At 50.0% G+C, this 9,971-nt stretch overlaps 5 protein-coding genes across 6 annotated transcripts; 2 read left to right on the top strand and 3 right to left on the bottom strand.

Annotated features, from left to right (window-relative positions):
• Positions 1-1,520: 1,520 nt before the first annotated feature.
• PPTG_10688 lies at positions 1,521-3,168 on the bottom strand. Of its 2 annotated transcripts, XM_008906091.1 has the most exons (3): positions 2,707-3,168; positions 2,433-2,636; positions 1,521-2,371 (listed from the first exon to the last, which is right to left on the bottom strand). In XM_008906091.1, the coding sequence occupies exons 1-3, from the start codon at positions 3,025-3,027 to the stop codon at positions 1,586-1,588; spliced, it is 1,311 nt and encodes a 436-aa protein (XP_008904339.1). In that variant the 5' UTR covers positions 3,028-3,168; the 3' UTR covers positions 1,521-1,585. The 2 variants fall into 2 exon arrangements, with proteins under 2 accessions (XP_008904339.1, XP_008904340.1); XM_008906092.1 differs by having other exon boundaries at positions 2,433-3,168.
• Positions 3,169-3,675: 507 nt separating this feature from the next.
• Positions 3,676-5,245, top strand: PPTG_10687 (hypothetical protein). The gene has a single exon (XM_008906090.1). The coding sequence runs from the start codon at positions 3,901-3,903 to the stop codon at positions 5,059-5,061; it is 1,161 nt and encodes a 386-aa protein (XP_008904338.1). The 5' UTR covers positions 3,676-3,900; the 3' UTR covers positions 5,062-5,245.
• A 687-nt stretch (positions 5,246-5,932) lies between these two features.
• On the top strand, positions 5,933-7,176 carry PPTG_10686 (hypothetical protein). The gene is made up of 5 exons (XM_008906089.1): positions 5,933-6,266; positions 6,331-6,567; positions 6,638-6,736; positions 6,797-6,916; positions 6,977-7,176. The coding sequence occupies exons 1-5, from the start codon at positions 5,968-5,970 to the stop codon at positions 7,125-7,127; spliced, it is 906 nt and encodes a 301-aa protein (XP_008904337.1). The 5' UTR covers positions 5,933-5,967; the 3' UTR covers positions 7,128-7,176.
• Positions 7,177-7,266: 90 nt separating this feature from the next.
• PPTG_10685 (hypothetical protein) lies at positions 7,267-7,734 on the bottom strand (the record flags this gene model as incomplete). The annotated part of the gene is made up of 2 exons (XM_008906088.1): positions 7,267-7,572; positions 7,639-7,734. 2 exons carry the CDS (start codon positions 7,732-7,734, stop codon positions 7,267-7,269), a joined length of 402 nt encoding a protein of 133 aa, XP_008904336.1.
• Positions 7,735-8,073: 339 nt separating this feature from the next.
• Positions 8,074-9,117, bottom strand: PPTG_10684 (hypothetical protein; the record flags this gene model as incomplete). Its single annotated transcript, XM_008906087.1, has 4 exons — positions 8,074-8,203; positions 8,281-8,462; positions 8,519-8,620; positions 8,692-9,117. 4 exons carry the CDS (start codon positions 9,115-9,117, stop codon positions 8,074-8,076), a joined length of 840 nt encoding a protein of 279 aa, XP_008904335.1.
• Positions 9,118-9,971: the final 854 nt, after the last annotated feature.

Here is a 9,971-nt window from a genome sequence, read left to right as displayed (position 1 = left end):
GAAATTTATGTGAAATCCCGGATATACTCTCATAGTGAAACAAAGTAATAGGACCTTCTTCAGTACGGGACACTGCTCTACATGTGCCATAACGAAGCCTCTTCGGTGACTGCGCAGGTCTGTGGCGGGACCTCATGCGGACGAACAGCGAAAGTTTGCGGCCACTCGGCGTTCACCAGACTGCTGTTTGAGGTCAAGAGAGCCGTCGGCCAAAGCGACGTCATTCACACCTGGAGTTTGCCAGGAAGCTGCGACAGAGTCTGGAAGAGGCCAACGTGACAACGTGGCAGGATCTCATGGACCCCAGCGGCATCTGAGGCGGTGCCGTGTGGCGCGAGGAGATCGCTCGAGGCATCACGAACGCGTCTGTTAGTAGTTCTTCGTATTATGACGGAAAACTACGCGTCCTTGGAGTGGTGTCTGAAGGTGTTAGAGTTGGTCAAGCAAGTTGGCACTCCCATTATGGCTGTGTCCACCGAAGGCGACAAAATGCAGACGAGAACCTGCAGGTGTATCTATACACGCGTGAGATCGTTCCGTTTGAATCGGCGAGCATCAAACCTCAGGAAACTCCGGTGGACCGCTCCATTAAGCGGAGCGCTTAAAACTGCTTGCTTCAAGGAGGTCTTGCGATCAGGTTGAAGCGATCAGCCTCGGCGGTTGCTGCGGAAATACCGTCTGAGCTAGAAAATGTGAAATTACAAAAACAGCAACCACGCATGAAGTATTTAACGGTATTTAACCAAAGTAGGGAATTTAACGTACTTAAAGTTAATAACGGTAGAAAAAATCGTAACAACTCTAGTCCTACGTAGGAGTGTGGCCCTTACGCCGTAAGTTACGGAAGACCTCCTATCTGATCGGGTGCTTCCGACTAAACTTTAGCCTAACCCTGTGACGAAAAAAAGACGATGCCAATCAAAGAAAAGGGGTGTTGCTTTACATACTCGCGAGTAAATTGTTGCACTTCAATCGGCAATTTAGATGACCGCTCATTCTTTGGGGTGTCGTCGACATTTCCTGTTGTCTTGAAGAGATGGTACCATCCCCGAAGGCTTCTGGCCGAGACGCCCAGTACACCGGCAACTACGCTGATCTCAATATTGCAGACATACTGTAAGACAATGCCTCGCCAGCGTATGTCTGATGAGTAGCCCATATTTGATTTAAAATCAATCTGTTGTGGATACCTTACGTAAGGGTAAATGGCCGGCAAATACTGGCCATTCACCCTTAATTTGTTAAAAGGTACCCTTTAGACCAAATCGGAGCCCTTACGTAGGACCTCCACAATCAAGTATTATTGGCTCATAGTCGACAAAATCAAACAGTGTGATTGGTCAAATATCATTTTATTTAGTGGCCTGACTTAGCAATTCAACTCCAGTTCGTCCTCAAATCCCACCTTTAGCCCTACCCACCCTTGCTTAGGACCTGCCTTTAAAGGTCAGATTGGCCAAACTTTGGAAAGGCACAATACAACATGTACTTTGCACATTAAGAAAGCTCACCAAGGTAGCGTGGTTTCTTTGGTTGACATTTTTTTTTCTTCAGTTATAACTCTCTTTACACCCAGTTCTATTGTTTAAATCATGGTAGAGTTTCTTTCCAGCATTGTCTGGTGCAGCGTCTGGACCCAACGCTCGGTGTTCTCTCGCATCTCGTGCCAACCCGAGAGAGGGATCTCATACTGCGGGTGATGCACTCTGCTGTGTACCCATCGTGTAACCACGACGATTCTCCCTTCATCACCATTGCAGCTCGAGGTGTTCTTCGTACTGGTGTGTAACTGAATCGGGTAGGACGTGAGTTCCAGTACAGCGCTGAAGTCTCGACGGATGCGTTCGTGCGGATGATAGGGGCTCCTTTCGTCTTCGTCAATGAAATCGGCGACAAAGAGTCCGTATCCGTGCTCATGGCCTGGTTCGCTTCCTTCTTCTTCGTAGTGTGAAAAATAAACCGTGTTCGATTCCATTCTCAAGCCACCGATAGTCGTAGAAACTAGTCGATTCTGCGAAATTTCCGGTGCTAAATTGTCGTCATCCTCGCGAATTGTAACGTTGCCGAGCTTCTCCGATACGCAAATCTCGATACTGCTGAAGTATCCGAGAAGAATGTCGAACACCTTTTTGACGCTGCTCTCGAACTGGTAAGTGGAGAAGTAGGTGGCATAGAAATCTCCGTTCGGGGCTTCATACCCATGATCTTCTCTCATAGATTTATACGGGTTTATTCGCGGACATCGTTCTTTGAGGAAGCGAGCACCCATTTCCAAAGCATGTGCCTTGGTGGTCGCAAGGGTAGCGAGACGGGATTCACTATCTTTTAGTAGGTGAATTTCTTGGTGAATTGGACTGCCCACTCCAGTACTCTGCATACGTAAAAGTGATTAAGATTCAATTCAGCACTTTGATCGAGGAACTTGTACTTACAAATAATGAGTATTCCGACATTAGCGCATGGAGTTGGGTCACTTCGCGCTGCTGTTTCTGGATGACACGTCGGAGTACTCTGTTAGCGGTCGCAGCTTCACTCATGGTCTCGTCCGCAGTGCAAGGTTTTATCGCACGAGCGTTCAACTGCTCCATACGAGTATGCAGATGCGCCAACTCCTTCAATAGCTTTGCGATTTCTTCCTGCTCAACACAACACGAAATGTCGTGATTTTAACATAAAACACCAGTTTCTACGCATATTCTCGCTCACCTTGCGGATATCGATCGTGGACTTGCGGTGTTTGCGCTTGACCCGCTTCTTCGGCGCTGCATTCGCATTGTCGTAATTCTCTTGGAATCCGTGCTTGCGCCCAGCACCTCTATCAGAATCCATTCTACTGGTGACAAGATGCAGCTCCTTCTTCACTCGAGGCGCAGTCACCGCAGCATGGACTTCATCGTCCGACGCGTTCAACTCGTTCATGGCCTCCAGCCAGCGCGTCGCGGCGTGAGTGACCGAGTCAGGTGTAGGCGACACCGACTCGGAGCCAGATGAGGACGATTTGCCACTTTCTCGCCCGGCAACATCCATCACAAATAGCTATGTAGTGTCGTAAGTTGGGCCTCTTCGAGCGACACTTGCGACTTTCGTGCTCAACTTGCCTTTGCTACGCGAGCTTGCTGCTTGGTGTGTACCGACTGTCGGTAAGTGGCGGTAGTGTGGCGGTAGAGCTGTAATCGGTTTATGCTCTAAGGGAGTGATGGGTTGATAGCTTCAATCTGCTCCTCCAATCACAGACGACCAGCTTGCAGCCCTCCATGATGGAGTCTATCGTCGAAGTGTTGAGCAGCAAGCAGACTCTGCTGCAGAGTCTAGCAATTGCCGAGTGATGTTCTGTCGCACCAGCTTACTGGCAAGTGGTTTTATCAAGCCTTCTAGCTACACCTTCAACACTTCTACGAGGCCTCAGATATCCAAGCAAACTCATGCCTCCAAACGATGCAACAGCTCGCTGCAATAGTATCACCAGAGCGAAAGTGGTGGCTGTCACTAGTGGCTGAGAGATGGCCATGACACTATCAACAACTGCCGTCGCACACGCGCTCACCGGCTTTTAGCTCGGGTCTCGAGTCTCGCCAAAAACTGTAGGTAGATGTCGGTAGATGTCGGTCGACATGGTAATCGCTTATGCGCACTGTGTTCTGATTGGTGGAGACCACCAATGACCTTGCAAATCACCGGCAAGCTTGACGCCCGCTTCAACATGGACACTCTCAAAGTGGTCCCCAACTCGTGCCTTTCGTGCCGGTGTCAACTGCCGCAGCCTTGTCTACAGTGTGCGATGATGTCTCCCGAGCACTAGGACCTTCGTCACTCGATTCTCCTTTACGCCAAAGCATTTAACCCGCCTCGCCAGTCGAGTCATTCTGCAATTCGCATTATAGTCCCCACGTCTTCCTCACCATGTTCGCCTCCACCAAGATCACCACGCGTCTGGCCTCCGCCATGACCACGCGCAGCTTCACCGCCAGCGCCCCCAAGCACATGAAAGTCGTGTGTGCACTGTACGAGGGCGGCGAGAGTGGCAAGAAGAACCCAAACATCTTGGGCTGCGTCGAGAACGAGCTGGGTCTGCGTAAGTTCCTCGAGGACCGCGGCCACGAGTTCATCGTCACGTCCGACAAGGACGGAGACAAGTCTGAGTTTGCTAAGCACCTACACGACGCCGACGTGGTCATCTCGCAGCCCTTTTGGCCGGCCTACATCACTCGCGAACGCATTGCAAAAGCGCCTAAGCTCAAGCTAGCGATCACCGCCGGTATCGGCTCGGACCACGTAGACCTGGCAGCGGCATGTGACCGTAACATCACAGTGGCCGAAGTCACGGGCTCCAACGTCGTGAGTGTAGCCGAGCACGTCGTCATGATGATCCTCTCGCTTGTACGCAATTACATGCCTGCCTACAAGCAGGTGATCGACGGGAAATGGGACATCGCAGCCATTGCCAACGACGCTTACGACCTCGAGAACAAGCACGTGGGTGTCGTCGCTGCTGGCCGCATCGGTCTGCGTGTACTTCGTCGTCTTCACCCGTTCGACGTTAAGTTGCACTACACTGATAAGGTGCGCTTACCTGCTGATGTAGAGAAGGAACTTAACGTCAAGTACCATCCGACGGTGGAGAGTATGGTCAAGGAGTGCGATGTGGTGTCTATTAACTGCCCACTACACCCGGAGACTGAGAATCTCTTCGACGCTGAGCTATTGAGTAAGATGAAGAAGGGTGCGTACATTGTCAACACCGCTCGAGGCAAGATTGTGGACAAGGACGCACTGGTTAAGGCTGTGGAGAGCGGCCACATTCAGGGTTACGCCGGTGACGTGTGGTTCCCGCAGCCTGCTCCAGCTGACCACCCGTGGCGCTCGATGCCGCGTCACGCTATGACGCCGCACTACTCTGGCACGACACTGGACGCGCAGGCTCGCTACGCTGCTGGCACCAAGGAGATCCTTGAACGTTTCTTCGACGGCAAGCCGCAGCGTCCGGAATACCTCATTGCTGAAGGTGGCAAGGTCACGAGTCCGTCCTACACGCACGGTGACGCCACGTCAGGATCGCTGTAGATGCAGCAACGACGCCGTAGAGATCAACGCTACTGCACGTGGGAATTGGCGTTGCTCTTTATCGACGGACTTTCACGATTATGAGTAATTGAAAGAAATGAAAAGAAATTGATCAGTATATCGATCTACTTAAGTAAGTTAAGCATTCGATCAGAAGTGCAACAACACCTTTATACAACAGAAGTGCAACAACACCTATATACAGTACACACTTGTACGATCATTGGTGTACTGACACCGTCTCGTTATGAAGAATTTATTAACAGGTAGACCAGATTAACAGGTAGACCAGACGTGTATTATTCGGTAGATTTGAGCTGATTGGCATATATTATCCAATTTTGTCACACTACTTTTCAGGGCGAATGAAGGAAATATAACTGGGACAACGAGGTCGGTAGTGCATGTTGCATCGAGTTCATCAAATTCTTGCAAGTTGATGACGCACAGCAAGACCGCTGCGCAGTGTTATCCAAGATCACCGTGACGGATCGCTTTTTCCGTGAACTCATCGTTTCTTGGAAGCTCAACCGCGTCGATATCTCACTTCGTTTCGTATTTCACAGACACGTAGAATTTACCTGGAGACTTAGATTGAGCCGTCAGGAAAATTCATTCCACATAATGTAGTCATTTCATGCCGTTGCCGTTGGTAATCTTGGAATCGAATGCGACTTAAACAGAGAACCCACAACTCCGGTAGTTTGCCGCGATATTGGCGGAAGCAATGCAAAACTGTGTGGCGCTAAAGTCGAACAAAGTGATCTATACCATGCCGATAATTCTACGCAAGTTTGCACGTTATTTTTAGGATGCGATCCTGTTTTATGATGACCATAATATTTTTAAACAGTTTTTATTTTTGTCGTGACCCGTCGTGGTGCTTTTCTTTTCGTCGCAGTAACGATGACCGCGCATGCTATCGAATCGAAGCCCCGCAAGGCCATGAATCCAGATAGGCTCCGCAAGTTCATCGACTCACCAAGTGTTGCGAATGCCACTCGGAACGTCCCAATGGCGATTGTAAAGCGCCAAACGCAAGTCACTTCCTGGAATGGAGAGCAATGCGACGTTCGCGCATTCGAGAAGTTAGCACCATCAGCACATGTCATTCTTGCGAAAGATCTTCGTTCATGCGCTATCGGCAAAGGAAAACCTGTCGCGTTGGTGCCCAGCGGCTTGCAGATCAACGACGTCACCGTCCTGTAAGGCAGCAATATCAATACTCTTTTATGGTATCTCTCACCATACGCTCTTGTTATGATGCAGACCGAAGGATCAACAACTCCAAGATCAGTTAACAGCCCCGTTGATGACCAAGAAAGAAACGTTTGCTCACGCTGCGGAGATCGAACATCGTGCTGTCCCTGGATCAGTTATACTGAAAGAAGGTATTATGACTCCACAACAACGACGAGAGAGACTGCACTTCGAGACGGATCATCTTCATGCCAAGCGTGCTCTTCATCGCGCAGACACGAACGATCGCAGACTCCACCAGATCATGTACGTTTAACAGTTCAGATAAAAATCTGGTGGGATGTTTCGAATTGAATAACTGATGTGTATTTTGCAGCAAGGAGCGACATTCGACTTGTGATGTGATAGGCACACAACAAAATGCTCCTGATGCAACAAAAATTCGTGGAGAAGCCTACAAGCCCGATTTATTGAGGTAAAACAGCGCTCGATAACTTGAATATTGATGTTAATTAACATGTAGTTTTCGTTGCAGTCACAACGCAACAGGAGCTTCCGGTCGCGAGTATCAGAGCAAAAACTGCAATGCAAATCCTCGGTTACAGCACCACGACAGGCTATTCAACGAAACACCACTCGACTGGAACCAGCAAAGGTTAGTTTCCTTTTTCTTTACTTAAAAACTGTTTTTTTTTAACTGCTTGCATGTTGCCAGAGCCCAAAACTTACGCAATCAAAGCACTGCAGGACGCTCCTTCAACATCGTGAATGGCGGTCGAGTGGAGCATTTCCCACCGACAATCCCCGAGAAGCAACATCAGTGGCAAACGCATCCTTCGGTGTCCATTCACCCATATACTCGTTAAGAACACAGAATTTTTCAGACTTTCAGCATAATTTCATTTGCTCGTTCCAAACTTTTTTTTCTTAAACTAAAACACCTGCACATCTATACTATACAGACTATCTCTGTGTGTTCTGCTCCTGTGTTTCTCTCATCGAGAGCTAATTGTCCAATTGGAACTCTCCTTGCGGAGCGTTCACGACACCTTCCATGAAGGAAACCACTTGTCCTCCGCATGTTACGAACATCTTGTCGGATGCGAAGCCACGTCGACTCAGCGGAGGCACGTAGCCGTATGTGGTGGAATAACACGCGCAGTCACTGAATTTAGGCGGCGGTGAGGCTGAAAGCGACGAGCTTGTGGAGGACGGCGATGACGCATATGAAAACTCCGTCGCCATTTGTCGCGGCGAGTTGCGTGCCCAGAATTCGAGCCGCTGTCGCTGCGCTGTTAAATGTTTCAAGTCCTGTCGATAACAATTAACTGTTAGCTATCATTTGATATTTCGTGTGTGGTAAAATTTCTGACGGACCTGTACGGACATCCCACTGCGGATTTCGCAGCCGTCCAATGCGTTGTTGCTACTGGGGATTGAAGAACCGTGACGAGTGTGCTTGGTGGCGACCATTGCAGGTAATAAGCTTTAGGCTGGGGGCTACTCTGCAGCTTGGCGAGAGTGAAATGGCGGTCCTGAGGATAAATCTTTTGTGCCGGTCAAAGTCGCCATCGATGGCAATTCGGAAGCCGAGGGGTTTCGCTCGAAAAATAACGGACAGTCGGTCGAAAGTTGAAGCAGATGGGAGCGACATACTGAGACCAAGTGAAATGCGCAGAAACGCGCCTGATAACTAACTTGAAGGCTGCCCGCGATCTTGTCAATCGTGCCCCTTCAAGTGATCTTTTCTGCCAATAATAAAATTCCGTTTGGACGGGTTTCATTGGTTGATAAGACGCTTCAACGTCCGACTCAGTCTCCGTCCGACGGTCGCACACCTTCATTCGTGACTTGGAACGCACAGGTCTCAGCTGGCAGGTACGGCGAGTAGGATACGTCCAGTCGACGACGCGTGGAGTCCTTATGCCGCATGATCATGAGGCTGATGGAAAGCCGATGAACAAATTGCAGTTGCATCAGTCCGACGTGCCAACGGTCTCGGAAAAAGGAGGAACGTACCGTTGGTTGATGCAGTGCGACCACGATAGCCCCAGCGCTGGCCGCAGCCCGTTCCCGTTTGAGCGAGGGTCAAAGTCGCCCGTAACTTGGTTGGTCACCACGAACACGACGCCGTATTGGTCGCTCAGGATGCGCATGCAGTTGGCCATGTGGAACATGGTGCGCGAGCGCTCCGCAGCTTCCTGCAACACCGCTTAGCAACATTGGAATAAGTTGGAACTTATCAGACGATTACTACCTTGACAGTAGACGTTGATTCTAGACGAAAGACAGCTGCAACCGAGTCCAACACCACCAGCTTGGTGTTCTGCTCGGCCAGCAGCGCCGGAAGTCGCGCTTGCTGCAGCAACGAACCACAACGGCGTCAGCATAAAAAACTCTTGATATGAGTACTGCTATTGTAATGCAGACCACAAGATCCATGAGGTCGTCGACGGTGTAGAGCTGCTCGACGAAGATGCCGTCCAGAAAGTCACTGCTAGTCAAGTTGGAACTCTGTTCGCCTCGCTTCCGCTTGGCACCAACGCCCATGACCCCACTGTATCGCTTTGCATACACCTGAGCGAGATCGTGCAGACGCTTGACGGAGCCCACGCCCTCTGTGCAGATATAGCAGGCTGTGCCCTGTAGCCCACCGAGCGATCGTGGCAGACAGCACTGTAGCAGCAACTGCAGACACAGCTGCGTCTTGCCCGCGGAAGCTTCGCCGCAGATTTCAGTCAAGATACCGGAGCGGAAACCACCATGCAGCAGTTCGTCGATGGAGTCGCAGCCGGAGGGCAGCACGATTGAAGTCGAGGCGCGGGCTTGCCATAGCTTTAAAGCCGTCCCTGCCATACTGAGACTGTTTGAAGCTGGTAGTGACGTGTCATTAAAACGAACAGAATACTGAGGGAAACCAGTATGTAATATGATAGTGTGGGTATGCTGATAGACGACACCAAAACGGATGGCTGGTAGGCAGTGCACTTGCGCTCAACGCTTCACTCCCCCCATTCCTGAAATGGACCGTTGGGAGTGAAGAGGTTCATGGCGTGTATTTAAGTCACAGCGGGTTGAATTACCGAAGAAGGAGCTGATGTCTATCCTGAGGGGCTGATATCTGATGATCGACAGCATACCCAAGTCCAGTACGCTGGCCTGATCCTTCCGTCTAGCCTTTTGCTTCTTCCTGAGGAAGCCGTTTATAATGCATCTGTCGTTCGCGTGCAGTCAAATCTGCCACAGTTGTTGCGTCCTCCTCCATGGCCAACCATACTGCTATTGGCTGCACATAACAAGCGGTTGTTCATGATAGGAACCCTTCGCTAACTACCACCGTGTTGCAAGGAGCCAATTACAGCCCACATGCCATATCGAAGCTTTCTCCATGTTGTTAGATCCTGACTGCGCTTATTGACCAAAGCTAGATGAGCATTGCGTAGGATACCGAACGTAAGAAGCGTAGTGCCATTGATGGAGTACACAGCCATTACGCATCATCGACTCTCGAGGTCTACAGAGAAGTGATCGTGTCGAAAGACTTGCCATTGATTGTTATCTGGTGCAAACCTTGGCCATTGTGCCATTGTTCAAAGGAACCACGTTACCTTGGTGAGCTTTCTTAAAGTGCAAAGTACTATATAGATCGTCATCGCTGTCTCTGAGGGTGTCTAGGGGTACACTCGTTGCTCTTATATGGGATGGTTGGG

Source organism: Phytophthora parasitica, assembly GCF_000247585.1.
Source record: "Phytophthora parasitica INRA-310 unplaced genomic scaffold supercont2.22, whole genome shotgun sequence".
Classification (NCBI taxonomy): Eukaryota; Oomycota; class Peronosporomycetes; order Peronosporales; family Peronosporaceae; genus Phytophthora; species Phytophthora nicotianae.
Note: the sequence above shows the minus strand (reverse complement) of the source record. Positions and strands in the feature narration are given on the sequence as shown.

Bases quoted from the DNA above. Each gene is read 5' to 3' on its own strand.
- PPTG_10688 (XM_008906091.1), bottom strand. From the start codon at position 3,027: ATGGATGTTGCCGGGCGAGAAAGTGGCAAATCGTCCTCATCTGGCTCC. The intron at 2,637-2,706 runs GTGAGCGAGAAT...TGTGTTGAGCAG, and splicing joins CCACGATCGATATCCGCAAG to GAAGAAATCGCAAAGCTATT. The intron at 2,372-2,432 runs GTAAGTACAAGT...TTACGTATGCAG, and splicing joins TGTCGGAATACTCATTATTT to AGTACTGGAGTGGGCAGTCC.
- PPTG_10687 (XM_008906090.1), top strand. From the start codon at position 3,901: ATGTTCGCCTCCACCAAGATCACCACGCGTCTGGCCTCCGCCATGACC.
- PPTG_10686 (XM_008906089.1), top strand. From the start codon at position 5,968: ATGACCGCGCATGCTATCGAATCGAAGCCCCGCAAGGCCATGAATCCA. The intron at 6,267-6,330 runs GTAAGGCAGCAA...GTTATGATGCAG, and splicing joins ATCAACGACGTCACCGTCCT to ACCGAAGGATCAACAACTCC. The intron at 6,568-6,637 runs GTACGTTTAACA...TGTATTTTGCAG, and splicing joins CGCAGACTCCACCAGATCAT to CAAGGAGCGACATTCGACTT.